The sequence below is a fragment of the Solanum dulcamara genome, chromosome 9 (genome assembly GCF_947179165.1).
Source record: "Solanum dulcamara chromosome 9, daSolDulc1.2, whole genome shotgun sequence".
Taxonomy (NCBI): Eukaryota; Viridiplantae; Streptophyta; class Magnoliopsida; order Solanales; family Solanaceae; genus Solanum; species Solanum dulcamara.
Window position 1 is genome coordinate 1,409,987 of NC_077245.1, and position 16,370 is coordinate 1,426,356.

At 35.0% G+C, this 16,370-nt stretch overlaps 2 protein-coding genes across 2 annotated transcripts; both read left to right on the forward strand.

The window, feature by feature from the left end:
* The first annotated feature begins 59 nt into the window (after positions 1–59).
* Positions 60–5,193, forward strand: LOC129904038 (uncharacterized). Its single transcript, XM_055979566.1, has 13 exons — positions 60–312; positions 408–495; positions 615–801; positions 927–1,017; positions 2,052–2,087; positions 2,215–2,313; positions 2,954–3,084; positions 3,227–3,275; positions 3,364–3,453; positions 3,534–3,587; positions 4,077–4,142; positions 4,704–4,801; positions 4,888–5,193. The coding sequence occupies exons 1-13, from the start codon at positions 235–237 to the stop codon at positions 4,955–4,957; spliced, it is 1,137 nt and encodes a 378-aa protein (XP_055835541.1). The 5' UTR covers positions 60–234; the 3' UTR covers positions 4,958–5,193.
* Positions 5,194–12,977: 7,784 nt separating this feature from the next.
* On the forward strand, positions 12,978–15,740 carry LOC129902160 (tubulin beta-2 chain). The gene is made up of 3 exons (XM_055977228.1): positions 12,978–13,497; positions 14,563–14,832; positions 14,920–15,740. The coding sequence occupies exons 1-3, from the start codon at positions 13,095–13,097 to the stop codon at positions 15,597–15,599; spliced, it is 1,353 nt and encodes a 450-aa protein (XP_055833203.1). The 5' UTR covers positions 12,978–13,094; the 3' UTR covers positions 15,600–15,740.
* Positions 15,741–16,370: the final 630 nt, after the last annotated feature.

Genomic DNA, 16,370 nt, shown 5'->3' on the forward strand with positions numbered 1-16,370 from the left:
ACAAAAAGAAGTTTCCAAAATTGTTTATAACTTAAATAATTTGGAAAAACAAATCATGTAATTTAAATAGTTGGCTGAAAAGGGGCTACAAGCTAAACTTTTCAAGAAAAATATAAGCCCAACGAGTTAATCAGACAGGGGCCTATCCATCGGTATCGTTGCCGGATCAAAAGAACCGATTAAACTCCGACGGGAACAAAACCAATCTCTGTGAAATTCCGACGATTCTCCGCCATGGCGATCGACGCAATCCCTCCACTCATCGCTGCACAGCTGAATTACCTAGTCACTAACACTCCGTTCTCTGTTAAGGTCATATTATATGCTTTAACTCAAAAAAATTAGGTCATTTTCTTTAAACTTGCTTATGGTAATTCACTGACAACGGAACTTGGAGCATGTTTCAGATAGAGAATATGTGGTCAGGAGGCAAAAACATTGGTCTGCTTGATCGATTCTCCTTAGTAATCCCCTTTTGCCTGGATTACATCAAATGTGAGTTATTCTTTAAACTTTCGAGTTTACAGTTCAGTCTAAGTTTTCCGGGTGGATTAGTTCAGCTGTCCATAGTTTGATATGTTAACAACCTGTATTGTTAATGAAATTTGGGGCAGGGGACGTGATATACAATGGTGTGTATCCGTTAGCACCACCAGATGTTATATTTGGGGCGGAAGATGAAACTTTTCGACCCTATCATGGTCGTAGTGATGCTAGTGACTCAAAGTCATTGAAGAATCCTCTTACTGAATGGAATAATAGAGACCCGACTCGTCTTTTTTCTCTGGTTCTGCAGCTCAGGTTGGGGATTTTCACATTTCTCATCAGTAGTCTGTGTATTGTCATTTACTTAAAGAGCATGTATTATGAAGTGAAGAACATTTTCTGAAAAAGAAGAGCTGAGCTTTAGTTTATGTGGTTGTTAGGGAGTTGTACAAGGCATACCAAAAGAAAAGAGTTGAAGAAGTTGATGATGAAAGGTTGAAGTTTGAAATCAGCACAATGCTCTCGAGAGAGGTAAGCTTCTAGTTTGATCATCAAGTTGTTGTTTGGAAAGATCATCCGTGTGCATGGAATGTGATTCACCACATCTTTCAGTTGTAAGATCATGGTAATTTTAGTTGAGTTGTAAAATGGGGAGTGTGTTGTGTAATCTTGCTCCAACTTTTTTCCCAACTTGTTAGCTTGTCATTCATTGAGTCTTTGGTGGTTTCTAGTTTGCTTCCAATGTAAGCAGAAGATATGGAGTCAGGAGTTCCTCCCAATGGAGCTAGGTTTCTTTTTGCTTTGGTATTATGGGCATCGTGACAAACAACAAATTATACTTGATGCATTATAACTAAGAAGTAAAAGGATACTTGAGTACAGAAAACAAAATCCTAAAGAGAAACTCAAAAGAATGAGAGTGTGTAAAGCATCTACTATAGGCATCTACATAGTTCTTGGAGAGAGACCCAAAACTGAGCTCTATAGATCCTTAAATTCTTGTTTGGAAACGGTGGAGGGATTGTCAATTTTGAATACTTTGTAGCCATAGTTTGTTTACTGTCTAGAGCATATAAAGTCTCAGTATGTTGTACATGCTTCTGTTTCAGTCCTAGTGTTATGAGCGTCTATGGTTGCTTTCTAAGGTGTATATCAAAATTTGCTGTTTTTTGACTATCGGCAAATTTACATTAGACCAAATTGATCTAGGTAGCATACATCATCCTGTGTGGTGAATTTTGAAAAAGTCACATTCACTCTTTTCACTGCCTAAAGATGCTACAATTCAATTCTTACAGTTAGTGGCCTATTGCTTATAGGTTAAACTATTAGGATTATGGGTGATGGATTGATAGGGCTCAATTGAGTGCAAGAGTTAACTATAATGTTGATGGTTTTCTTGCCTAATTTATTACATTGAAAGATTCTATAGAGGGGAAGGGGTTTTAAAAGTGTGATCGCGGCTCCACCCCCTCTCCTTCTCAAGTTATCATTTTTACTTTATTGTACTTGCTATAACGAGCTTTAATTTATACTTTGTTCTGTTTTTGATCATTATGTTGCAGGGTATTGAAATGTCTTTGAGTTCAAATATTGATAAGGTGCGGTACTGTCACTAACACCTGCATTTAATAATCACCCTTCTGCTCTCACGTGAATGGATTATCCTGCATAACATTCGAATCTTGACTATGTGGATGGTTTCTGTGCCATTAAATTGTAGTATAGCCAGAAGAGGTTAAATTCGCTGTCCCGCTGCTGGATTTGGATTTAAACAAAATGGTTGCGGGATCCATTTGGCGCCATCCGCAGAAGATATACCTACAGGTCAGCTTTCTGAGGGATGTTTCCATACATTGCCTATTGTCTGTGTATATTACCCGAAGATGAAAACACTGATTAGATTTAATATCTCCAACACAAATGAAACAGTTATATGGTTTGATTGTCAATTGAAACTAACCCCTGGTCTCTCAAATCTATTTTAGTTTGCTTTCCTTAGTTTTAATAGTAATACCTATAACAATTAAAAGAACCTTAGTTTTAATAGTAATACCTATGACAATTAAAAGAATGAAGATTGCATTTTAAATAAAATGGTTCTTCTTAAAGAATCATAGTAGTAGAAGATACTGATTGAAGGAGATTAAAGCATGGCATCATTTGAGGAGCATTTAAGGCATTATTTTTGTATATCTTCCCGAGGAAAAATTAAGATGAATGAATGCAATGCATCTTTTTTTGTCATTTACTTGCTTTCAGTCATTCCTAAAGCTGCATCAATTAAGTGTAAAAACTGAATTCTTTTTGTGGAGGTTAAATCAGTTCTTTGTTGGTTTAATTGTTTTTTCGGCTTGTAATATGTTATTGAGGCTAAATGACTGATTTATTTGTGTAATCATCTTTTGGCTCGTCATTTTTTCTCCCTTTCCCGGTTCTCACTCGATTAACTTTACTAATGTGACAGGTTATATATCCAGTTGGCAGGAAATACTCCAGTTCTCCTTCTGCCCCACGTTTGAAATTGGTTTCTTCTCCTGAATTGAAGACTGTCTTCTCAATTGATGATTTCAGGCTTCCTGCATGGTTGGATGGAATGTAAGTTCTGATTATTGCTGCAGAAGCAGGCTCATTTGTCAACCCTTCTAGGGACATCTTTGTTCTGCTTCCCTTTCCAACAAAGTTGCGGTGTCATTTCATGTTCATAATTCTTTTCTCTTTCTTCTTTTTTAATTTCTAGGTGCATGGCTGAGTACCTTCCGACTTTAGAAGAGATACTTGAATCACAGGTTAGTCTTACTAATTTCTTCATTGGTGTTTATGCCAAATTATTTTGTTAAAGTTCTCTTTCCTGTTTTGTCCATTTGCTCTTGACAGATTAAAGATGCAGTTGCATCCATTGAAAGTAGAAGGAAGCTCATTGTGGCATTAGTTCCTCTTTTTGGAAGGCCAGTGGAAGCAGATCCAGTATGCAATCTTAATTCTGTAGTAATTAGTATGTTTGCTGATAAAATGACATGTTCAATGCTCCGTTCTTCGTTTGTCAGGTTTTCTGCAGGAAGGCGACCTTTCTATCTTCCTCGGGGGTATTTACTTTTCTGGTATGGTTACGTAATGACTTGTAAGCAGAGACACGCATAGTAGACATTTCTTTCCTGATGTGATGCTTGGAAACATTTTATTATAATTATTTAAGGCATGTGCTCGGGAGGACTGGTTGCACAAATCTCTGTTTTTGCTTCTCAAGAGAAGAGGGGATAAAAGGAAGAAGCCTTTATAGCTGAAGAACGATGGGAAATTGAGTAGAATTTCAAATGAATGCAAACACCTGATATAAAACACAATATAGACCATACATCTATTAGAATAACTCAAAACATAGAGAAACAGGTCATGGTCTTACCTATAGTTGCAATTTGTTCAGCATATCATGTTGCTCTTTTTTCTTCCACAAGATAAAGCTTTGTTTTAATGCTCTGGCTGGAGACCACGTTCCCATGATTGAATATCTTCACTTGTGGTGCTTTTATTCGAAATTATTGATGAGCGATTATTAGTAGAAAAATCTTATAAGATCCTTGATATTTTAGGTTCATGTTGCCATCCCACTTCAGTTCCCTAAGCAGCAGCCAAGTTTGATGCTTCAGAGTTCCCAGGTAAAATAGTTTGTGTAGGTCCCCTTGAACTATATTGGTGCCTTCTTCCCTTTACTACATTTTATTCTTTTCTCCATGTACCTTGTTCTTTTGATTTGCACGCTTGAGCTGAGGCCAAACAACCTCTCTACCTCCACGAGGTAGGGTAAAGTCTGCGTACACTCTACCTCCGCAAACCCCACTTGTGGGATTTCACTGAGTATGTTGTTAATGTTGTTATTCAATAACATGACAGGATTTTAAATATTTTAGTGTGGTAGTTTGTAATACTTGAGCATCTTTTAGTTTGCCTTCATGAGCCTGTAATATTTAGGCATAGACCCTTCTTGTGAAAAGTTAAGTGGTTATGCCCCCAATTCTTGCCCGCCCTTCTGTGATAAAAGGAGGGACATACTTCTCAGCTTTTGCCCTTCCTCTCATCTGTTTGTGCAAAAACTTTTGATGGTGCTATCACTTGACTCACTAACCCCCAACTTGATTGGTATTGAGGTGTAGTAGTTGTTGTTGTTGTAGTATCAATTGACTTGGTGCTCATCTCTGTGCATTGACATGTTTGTGTAGCACTTCAATTCTCAAGGTCTTCCCATCAAGTCTCCGGTCACTACTGAATGCCCGTGGAGTCCCAGATGGGAAACATCAGATATGGCTGAGCGTATCTTGTAAGTTCCCACTTGTTGCTGCTTATATGATTAAGAAGTTTGCTATTTGGCTCGCTAACACCACTTGTTGAAACCAAAATTTTCAGTGATTTCATTGTAGAAGAATGCTTGAATTTCAAGAAATATTGCAACGAATCCATGCTTCAGAACCGATGAAAGCAGCCATTACAAGAGTTCGTTTGTTCTATATTTTGTTGATGTCCTGTATTCAAGTCTTCAGGTGTTGATCTTTGTGTTGTAATGTCTCCAGATGTGCAGAAGAAAGACCCCCCAAAAAACCTAACAGCTTTCTAATTTCGTATGTTTTTCTAATTTCTATTTTGATAACATTTTCTGTGATTCTCGTCTGTTGTGTTAATGAATAGGCTTTGTGATAATAGGAAATGATAAAAGTTATGTTGCGCGAACTCTCTAAAACAACTGTCACACCATATGCTGGATCCTTAAGAAATGCACTACTTTTGGAGTATTCTACATGCATTTAGTGACTTTTTTTCTAGAGAGTCTGAGCCACATAGGATAAAAGTATGTATTATATTCATCCCCTTATCCTTTTCAAAATCAAGTTGCTTTCGAACAAATGGAAAAACTTTACAGATATTATAAATCAACTAACTTGACAATTTTATAAAGGAAGAAGAACAAGAAATATGTATATAGAAAGTATTAATAGAGAGAGTAGTAATATAGAGAGAGTAATAGTAATTCTTTCTTTTATGTGTTTGTGTGTTTTTACATTGAAGTTTAAGGCTATATTTATAGCCATATTTACAAGTGGGGGAAAATATTAGTGAGCATTTTACCCACTTAAAAAGTAAATGGATTATCCACCATTTTAAGTGGACAACCATTTTACTTGGTTGATAATACTCCCCCTTGGATGTCCACGAGAAATGTGCCTCGTTAAAACCTTATTAGGAAAAACCCAGTGGGAAAAAGCCTAATGAAAGAAAAAGAGTACACATATCTGACAATACGCCTTGAGTGCTGCCTCATTAAAAACCTTATCAGGAAAACCCAGTGGGACAAAACCTTGACTAAGGAAAAAAGAGTACAGCGCGTATTTTGCTCCCCCTGATGAAAATATCACTTAATATCTCGAAGACGACGCATTCCAATTTTGTATCTCATTTTCTCAAAGGTTGAAGTTGGCAATGCTTTGGTGAACATATCCGCCAAATTGTCACTTGAACGAATTTGTTGGACATCTATTTCACCCTTCTTTTGAAGATCATGAGTGAAAAAGAATTTTGGTGAAATATGTTTAGTTCTGTCTCCTTTGATGTATCCTCCCTTCAGTTGAGCTATACATGCAGCATTGTCTTCATACAATATTGTTGGAGCGTCTTTTGTCAAAGAAAGACCACATGTTCCTTGAATGTGTTGAGTTATTGATCTTAACCAAACACATTCTCGACTTGCTTCATGAATGGCTATTATCTCTGCATGATTTGAGGAAGTGGCAACCATAGTTTGCTTTGTTGAACGCCATGATATAGCTGTACCACCACATGTAAATAAATAGCCTGTTTGCGATCGACCTTTATGGGGATCAGATAAATATCCCGCATCTGCATAACCGATCAATTGTGACATGGAATCATTTGAGTAAAACAATCCCATATCAATGGTACCTCGAAGGTATCTGAATATATGCTTAATTCCATTCGAGTGTCTGCGTGTTGGTGAAGAACTAAATCTTGCTAACAAGTTTACTGAGAAAGCTATATCTGGTCTAGAATTGTTGGCAAGATACATTAATGCACCAATTGCACTAAGATATGGTATTTCAGCACCAATAAGTTCTTCATCATTTTCATAAGGCCGAAACGGATCTGTATTAATATCAAGAGATCTCACAACCATTGGAGTACTCAATGGGTGTGCTTTATCCATATAAAATCTCTTTAAAATATTTTCAGTATATGTTGACTGATGGACAAATATCCCATTTGTAAAATGTTCAATTTGTAGACCAAGACAAAATTTTGTCTTTCCAAGGTCTTTCATTTCAAACTCCTTTTTCAGGCATTTTACTGCCTTTGAAAGTTCTTCTGGAGTTCCAATAATATTTAAATCATCAACATATACTGCTATTATGACAAATTCAGATCCAGACCTTCTCATAAAGACACAAGGGCAAATTGGATCATTTTTATATCCTCCTTTTAGCAAATATTCGCTAAGACGATTGTACCACATTCGCCCTGATTGTTTCAACCCGTACAAGGATTTTTGAAGTTTTATTGAGCAATTTTCTCGAGAATCCTTGTATGCTTCAGGCACTTTGAACCCTTCGGGAATTTTCATAAAAATGTCATGGTCCAATGAGCCATATAAATAGGCAGTGACCACGTCCATTAACTGCATTTCAAGCTTTTCATGAACTGCCAAATTCATTAGATACCTGAAAGTAATTGCATCCACCACAGGGGAATATGTTTACATATAGTCAATGCCAGGTCTTTGCGAAAAACCTTGGGCTACAAGTCTTGCTTTATATCTTACGACTTCACCCTTTTCATTTCGTTTACGCACAAAAACCCATTTGTGCCCTACTGGCTTGACACCTTCAGGTGTTCGAACTATTGATCCGAAAACTTCACGTTTTTCAAGTGAAGTTAACTCTGCTTGAATTGCATCCTTCCATCTTGGCCAATCATTTCTCTGTCTGCATTCATCGACAGATTTTGGTTCAAGATCCTTATCTTGTTGCATTATTTCAATGGCAACATTATAAGCAAAAATATTATCGACCACAATATTATTTCGGTTCCACCGTTTTCCCGTCGAGACATAACTTATTGAGATTTCTTCATTCTCATTATTTTCAGGTACTTGGACCTCCTCGGTGGTATCACCATTTGTTGTGTCTCTGGGCTCTTCTTGAGCACTCGTCTCCAAATTATGATCATCTTGATCATTTATTCCTTTCCTTTTTCGAGGATTTTTATCTTTGGAACCAAATGGTCTTCCACGTTTTAAGCGTAGTCTAGACTCATTTGCCTGAACAAGTTGTCCTATCGGGACATCAACTCGAACTTGAGCATTAGCAGCTGGGATATGCGATTTAGTAACCCGTGGAAGGTTAGTAAATGCATCCGGCAGTTGATTTGCAATATTCTGCAAATAAATCATCTTTTGAACTTCTTGCTCACATTGATTTGTTCGATGATCTAAATGAGATAGTGACAATGAATTCCAATCTATCTCATTTTTCATCTTCTTATGTTCTCCCCCTAATGTTGGGTATACTGATTCATCAAAATGACAATCAGTGAATCTTGCCGTAAATAAATCTCCAGTCATAGGTTCCAGATATTTTATAATAGAAGGAGATTCATACCCAACATATATTCCCAACCTTCTTTGGGACCCATCTTTGTGCGATGCGGTGGAGCAATTGGGACATATACCGCACACCCAAATATTCTAAGATGGGATATATTTGGCTCCCTTCCAAACGCCAACTGTAATGGGGAAAATTCATGATAATTTGTTGGCCTTACGCGCACAAGTGCTGCTGCATGCAAAATAGCATGCCCCCATACTGAAATAGGAAGTTTTGTCCTCATTAGCAATGGTCTAGCTATCCATTGGAGGCGTTTAATCAATGATTCCGCTAGACCATTTTGTGTATGTACATGAGCGACCGGATGCTCAACTTTTATTCCAATCGACATACAATAATCATTAAATGATTGAGATGTGAATTCACCAGCATTATCAAGACGAATTGTCTTTATTGCATAATCTGGAAATTGTGCTCTTAACCTTATAATTTGAGCTAACAATCTCGCAAAAGCCATGTTGCGAGTTGATAATAAGCACACATGTGACCATCTTGTAGATGCATCTATCAAGACCATATAATATTTAAATGGTCCACATGAAGGGTGAATTGGCCCACATATATCACCCTGTATACGTTCCAGAAACGCAGGGGATTCAATCCCAACCTTAGTTGCTGATGGTTTGATAATCAATTTTCCTTGGGAACAAGCAACACAAGAGAATTCCTTAGATTGAAGAATTTTCTGATTCTTCAAAGTGTGTCCATGTGAATTCTCAATAATTCTGCGCATCATATTATAACCGAGATTGCCCAACCGGTCATGCCAAATGATAAAATCATTAGAATCAGTAAACCTTTTGTTTACAATGGCATGTGATTCAACAGTACCAATATTTGTATGGTACAACCCAGAAGAAAGTGCAGGTAATTTTTCGTGCACAATTTTCTTCTCCATATTTATTGTAGTAATATAAAGGTATTCAACCTTTCCTTCATTTGCAGTCTCAATATGATAGCCATTTTGGCGAATAACCTTGAAACTTAACAAGTTTATTTGAGACTTACTACAATATAATGCATTTTCAATTACCAATATCGTTCCTCCAGGTAGTAATAAGACTGCTTTTCCAGAGCCTTCAATTAATTTTGTACTACCAGATATTGTATTGACATAGGCCTTTTTCATAATCAAATGACAAAAATATTTCTTTTCTTTTAATATCGTATGAGTTGTGGCACTATCCAAAATGCACATATCTCCATTATTCATCTTGAATCCAATTGAAGACTGATAAATTTATTTATCTTCATAAAATAAAATGCATTGTAAGAAATAAAATAAGTAACAATTTTGCTAGAAAAACATAAGTCCCTTTTTTTTTAAAGTTAAATCATGGTAATTTAGAATTTAAAAAATTATATGATTCAATTATGATGAATGTTACAATAATTTAGTTTATTATATACTTATTAACCTTAAATAAATATTATACACAAGTATTAAAAACAAATATAAAATATTATAAAACATTAATATAATATTATTCATCATGTATAGATAATTTGTTTATTGACAAAAATAATACAATCATTATATATTATTAATGTCTAAAACATTAACAAGAATAAACAGTTAGTATAATGACATTAAATAAGGCGAATATTATTTTTAGTGACAATATGATATTAAGATTAAATAATAGCACACTAATAGTAATTAATTACAACATTATAAAATAGCACAATGTAATAAACAATATACAATTATCATAAAAATGTGACCTTGATTATTATTATTATTATTTTTATTATTTTTTTTCAAATACATAAACGTAAAAACACAATAATTCGAAATACATGATAACATATTGAAAAACATGAAATTAAACATCAATTAAGATCCTTAAAAAAATCTTCAACCTCCAAATGAGTAATATCATTGAGGTCATTAAAATCATCATCCCTTAAGGCCAGATTTGTTTCAATATTATCATTATTCAAAGGCCTTGCCTCAACATTATTTTCGAACGCCAAGTGTGACTCTATCCGAGCATTAGAAGAAGAGGCACCACCTCTATTTGCCTTTCTTTTAAAAGAATTTTGATAAAGTCTTACAAAATGCTCAGGCGTCCGACATTCATTTTTCCAGTGGCCTTTCATGCCACAACGATGACAGTTACTTTTTGAAGGGCCATTTTGAGAACTGATATTGTTCTCCCTTTTATGTTGACCACCACCACGACGATTATTATATCGTCCTCTGCCATTGCCACGCCCACGCACATTATTGTGACCTTGATATTTATTATGTCTTCTTTCAGACTGGCCATGTGCTTTACCATATTTGCCTCCGGTAACGGAGCAGTTCCAGTGGGACGGGCTTCATGATTTTTCATTAAAAGGGCATTATGTTGTTCAGCCACCAGAAGGCATGATATCAATTCAGAGTATTTTTTAAAACCCTTTTCACGGTATTGCTGCTGTAATATTACATTAGAGGCATGAAAAGTAGTTAGTGTCTTTTCTAACATGTCCTCATCATTTATATTTTCCCCACATAATTTTAATTGGGAAGTTATTCTAAATACAGCAGAATTATACTCAATTACGGTTTTAAAATCTTGAAACCGTAAGTGCATCCACTCATAACGAGCCCTTGGCAATACCGTTGCCCTGAGGTGGTCATACCTCCCTTTTAAGTCTTTCCACAATTCAAGTGGATCTTTCACTGTCAAGTATTTCATTTTTAGGCTTTCATCTAGATGATGACGAAGGAAAATCATAGCCTTTGCTTTATCCTGACTTGATGCTGTATTTCCTTCAATTATAGCATCACCAAGACCCTTAGTGGTAAGGTGAATTTCAGCATCAAGTACCCATGACAAATAATTTTTACCAGAAATATCAAGTGCCACAAATTCCAATTTTGACAAGTTTGACATGATGAAAATTAATTTGAAAGTAACAAAGATAACTTAAAAATTAAATTTCTTTAGTAGATGTACCTGATATAGAAGTTAATTTTCTGAAAAATTAGAGCTTCGTGCTGATAACGTATTATAAATCAACTAACTTGACAATTTTATAAAGGAAGAAGAACAAGAAATATGTATATAGAAAGTATTAATAGAGAGAGTAGTAATATAGAGAGAGTAATAGTAATTCTTTCTTTTATGTGTTTGTGTGTTTTTACATTGAAGTTTAAGGCTATATTTATAGCCATATTTACAAGTGGAGGAAAATATTAGTGGGCATTTTACCCACTTAAAAAGTAAATGGATTATCCACCATTTTAAGTGGACAACCATTTTAATTGGTTGATAATAACAGATCCTTTGAATCAAATATATTCTTGAACATTATCAAAAAAAAAAAAGTAGAAGCAATTTTACAACCTATTTCGTCATTTTGTTTATTCTGTATACTCACAGTCACATTTCGATAGATTGTCTAAAACAGGTTAAAATTGGACATTTTTGACAGATCATGACTAAATGAAAATAAATTCAAGATTTAGAGTCAATGAACTCAGAGTTCAAACTAATAAGATCAGTTAATATTTGTGGAATCTTTTTTGGATCAGTTTTATGTGGATGAGCTCAAGCCTTGAAGTGTAACATTATTCAGATCTAAAACTCTGCTACTGTCCCCATCTAGTACAATAGTTGGGAGTTGGCAACTCATATAAATAAATAAAACATAGTGAAAATAATATTAGGTGGTGATCACGATATGATACTTGAAAAGAAAAAACAAATGCAAGTAGACACACCTTATAGTAATTGAGACAAAAAATCAGTAGCTGTCAACACCACAAATATCATAAAAACCTCACTGGCTGTGGGGTTTGTGCTCGTGAAAAAAAACTATATTAGTAATAAAAAAGAAACAGAGCCACGTGAATGAAATAATGGAGGGTGAAAACAGTAATGAAAAGACAATAATTGAGTTCTTGATCCAAATGATTGTTTAAGTTTCCAAATTGTATTAAAGCGACTTAAATACAAAATATTCTTCAACACTTTTTTGACAAAATTTGATTGGATCTACTACTACTAACAACTTTGTAGACTTTTAAAGGTTGTTTTTGTGTTTAATGATACAATTAAGGTTAAAAATAGAATAATTAAAAAAAAAGAAAAAAAAAGATCAATTTACTTGATTACGATTCAAACATTACTATATATATATGTGAGGAGCTACATGAAGGATAATAAGACAATTTGATACTCCACAAGGCTATAATACATACTATTTGTTATTATTATAGGTATAAATTTGAATGATCTTATGCATAATAACTATTCATTTTCATCCCGTGTTATTTGTCTTTAAAGATTTTTTATATTCAACAACAGTATTGATAAGTATAAGTTTAAATTACCTTATAGTTACTTACTAAGCGTGACACATAATTAAAACGTTGAATTCAACTGAACTCAATAAAAACATATTTATTGATATTAAAATTTAAATCCAATAACTCAAATGGTCAATAAATTCAAATCTTAAATAGACATATGTCTATTGGTCTATATGTACGTTATCTGTCTTTTGTGACATTTAATGCCTTTAATTATGAAAGTATTTATCAAAATTCCCAAAACATCATATATATATATATATCTTTCTCATAAAATCTTATTTAATTTACATTATTCTACACTTATTAGAAATAAAAATAACGAGTCACTAATTTTCTAAAATAAACATTTTGAAAGAAAAGAACATATTTGAGATAAAAGGAGTATTTAATTAATTTATTGAAGGCCAAAAATATCGGTGGTGAAAAATGTGGGACCCATATTCTTCTCACCCTAAAATGTAGGGTCCATCAGTTATTGCATGTGTATGTATTCCCGCCTCTTACCCCCAAACCACTAGAAATATCACTCTCTTTTCCATTTCTCTTCATCTCCTCCTCCTCTTCTTCTTCTCTCAATCTCTCTTTTCTCTCATCAATTCTCCCCCCCCCCTCAAAAAAAAAAAAAAGAGACAATGAGAGAAATTCTTCACATTCAAGGAGGACAATGCGGTAACCAAATCGGTTCTAAATTCTGGGAAGTTATCTGTGATGAGCACGGCGTTGATCCTACCGGACGTTACAAAGGAACCGCCGCTGAGTCTGATCTTCAACTTGAACGTATCAATGTATATTTCAATGAAGCTTCTGGTGGACGTTATGTTCCCAGGGCTGTTCTTATGGATCTAGAGCCTGGTACTATGGATAGTATCAGATCTGGTCCGTATGGTCAGATCTTCCGTCCTGATAACTTTGTTTTTGGTCAGTCTGGTGCTGGGAATAACTGGGCCAAAGGTCATTATACTGAAGGCGCTGAGTTGATTGATGCTGTTCTCGATGTTGTTCGTAAAGAGGCCGAGAATTGTGATTGCTTGCAAGGTTTTGTTTATGCTTTTCTAGTCGAATTCTCATTTCGTCTATGAATTTTGCCTGCTGCCTTTGTTTTCTGTTTTCGTTTTATTGCCAATTGCATACTTATTCTTATACTAGATCTCTTTCTCATTTTCATTTCAAATTCTATGCTAATTGGTCCGATGTATGTGTTTATAGTTGACAGTGCCTATATTTAACCTCTTTTCCTTTTTCGTTTCTTATCGAATGCTTATTGTTTCTATGAATATGTCTATAATCGATTTTGCCAAGCAATAAGCATAAGATTGCATACTCATTCTTCCTATTGATAGTTAACAGTGCCTATATTATATATCTTTCTCATTTTCATTTCAAATCCTATGTTAATTGGTCCGATGTGTGTGTTTATAGTTGACAGTGCCTAGATTTGACCTTTTTTCCTTTTTCGTTTCCAATTGAATGCTTATTGTTTCTATGAATGTCTAATCGATTTTGATCTCCTTTTGTTTCTGTTTCTAATGCTTACTCGTTGTTTCTATGAATGTATCTAGGGTAGCATGGTCTGGATGTATTTAGATCTCTTTTACTCATTTGTAATCGCATGATCTATGATCGAAAATGCCTATATTTGCTGTTAACAACTTGTCTGACTCAAAGTAGAATTAATGCTGATGCTATGAGCACATTTCAATGTTCATATAAAGCCTGAATTTTATTGAGCACATAAGTGATTGCATAAAATTGTATAGTCTAGCAGTAGGATAAATTTTACTTTCTCATTATGCATCTAGTAACAAGTCCTACTCTCTTAGAGTTCATGATCGAGTACTGAGATTAATGATTTGTCTGGATCTTACTGATGACAATATTAGTCAGTCGTCCTGTATTCCTTTTCCTTCTAGTTTTGGAAGTTTATCTAAGATCTTATGCATACTGCTTCCGTCCTGAAAATATCTGGACAAGTGATATTATCTATTGAATAATCTTATATGTCTGATGCATCATTTTGTTGATCCTCTCTATACAATTATTACCATTTGTTGATTGAGAGGTGGTAGTTGACTGTTTTATATTCTTTGCTTTGTGGATCAGGATTCCAGGTTTGTCACTCACTTGGTGGAGGGACTGGATCTGGCATGGGAACACTACTGATTTCCAAGGTAAGAGAGGAGTATCCAGACAGGATGATGCTCACATTCTCTGTTTTCCCTTCTCCAAAGGTGTCTGACACTGTTGTAGAACCATACAACGCTACACTGTCTGTGCATCAATTGGTGGAGAATGCTGATGAATGTATGGTCCTCGACAACGAAGCTCTATATGATATTTGTTTCAGGACTTTGAAGCTTACTACTCCAAGTTGTAAGTATTTTTCTTTAGTGGTAACAAATAGTATGATCTGCAACCCAAGTAAGCAAATGATTAATTTTTGTTTATTTTCACTTGTAGTTGGTGACTTGAACCATTTGATTTCTGCAACCATGAGTGGTGTTACTTGCTGTTTGAGATTCCCTGGTCAGCTGAACTCAGACCTGCGGAAGTTGGCTGTGAATTTAATTCCCTTCCCACGTCTTCACTTCTTCATGGTGGGATTTGCACCACTAACCTCTCGCGGATCACAGCAATACATTTCCCTAACAGTGCCAGAGCTTACTCAACAAATGTGGGATGCCAAGAACATGATGTGCGCTGCAGATCCCCGTCATGGACGTTACCTGACAGCTTCTGCCATGTTTAGGGGTAAGATGAGCACAAAGGAGGTAGATGAACAGATGATCAATGTGCAGAACAAGAACTCATCCTACTTTGTTGAATGGATCCCTAACAATGTGAAGTCTAGTGTGTGTGATATCCCACCAACTGGGCTGAAGATGGCATCCACATTTGTTGGCAATTCAACCTCCATTCAGGAGATGTTTAGAAGGGTGAGTGAGCAGTTCACAGCCATGTTCAGGCGCAAGGCTTTCTTGCATTGGTACACAGGTGAAGGAATGGATGAAATGGAGTTCACTGAAGCCGAGAGCAATATGAATGATTTGGTTGCAGAATATCAACAATACCAGGATGCTACAGCAGATGATGAGGAAGATTATGATGAGGAGGGCGCTGAAGAACAAAATGAATACTAAAGACGTTTCTACATTTGATATTGTTGGTTTGTTCAATTTCTGCCAAGTGAATTTGTTATGTTTACTATTGTCTTCTCTTCATTTGAACTTTGTGTTTGGTTTGTTGAGAAATGAAATGTCTTTTATTGGTCTAAATATGAATATATTGTATTACAGTAGCTTCTTATACTGGTGTGGATATTGCAGTTTCTGAAAATTACTATTTTAGTATTATAATATGCATCCGTATTCCTCTAAATAATTTTCTGAATGCTGTAAAATGTTGACATTGCTGAAATGTTTCTTTTCCTCAGTAGCAAATGGAACTGTAATTGTTTTGCATTAGAGGATCATACTGTAAATAAACCTGTACATAGAAGTACTTGTGTCGTGTTTGTTTTGAAAGACACAAAAATTGGTTTGGGAATTCAGAACTGAGCTTCAGATTTTTATAAAAGTGTTCTTTTTATAAAATGGTCAAAGGTACTGCTCTACTTTAATAATATATTTGGTTAGATCTACCTTCCATCATACCATGCGCCCAAAATTATACAGCTACCTCAAATATACCATCAATTTAACAAATTTCCACAACCAATTCTCAAATTCCCTTACATTTAAAGCATTTTTGCACCAATATTATCATTAAAATTTCAGACCCTTTCATCACATACCTTCCCAAATTAAAAGGTGGCACATAACTATTTCATTTGAGTCCTCCCATTGTTTTTAGGGTGGACATTAAAACGTCGATTTTCATTTATTTGATTCGGTTAAATCGATTTTTGATTT

Coding starts and splice junctions, on each gene's coding strand:
- LOC129902160 (XM_055977228.1), top strand. CDS start 13,095: ATGAGAGAAATTCTTCACATTCAAGGAGGACAATGCGGTAACCAAATC. Junction 13,498..14,562: donor GAATTGTGATTGCTTGCAAG/GTTTTGTTTATG, acceptor TTTGTGGATCAG/GATTCCAGGTTTGTCACTCA. Junction 14,833..14,919: donor GAAGCTTACTACTCCAAGTT/GTAAGTATTTTT, acceptor TTTCACTTGTAG/TTGGTGACTTGAACCATTTG.
- LOC129904038 (XM_055979566.1), top strand. CDS start 235: ATGGCGATCGACGCAATCCCTCCACTCATCGCTGCACAGCTGAATTAC. Junction 313..407: donor ACACTCCGTTCTCTGTTAAG/GTCATATTATAT, acceptor AGCATGTTTCAG/ATAGAGAATATGTGGTCAGG. Junction 2,088..2,214: donor TGAGTTCAAATATTGATAAG/GTGCGGTACTGT, acceptor ATTGTAGTATAG/CCAGAAGAGGTTAAATTCGC.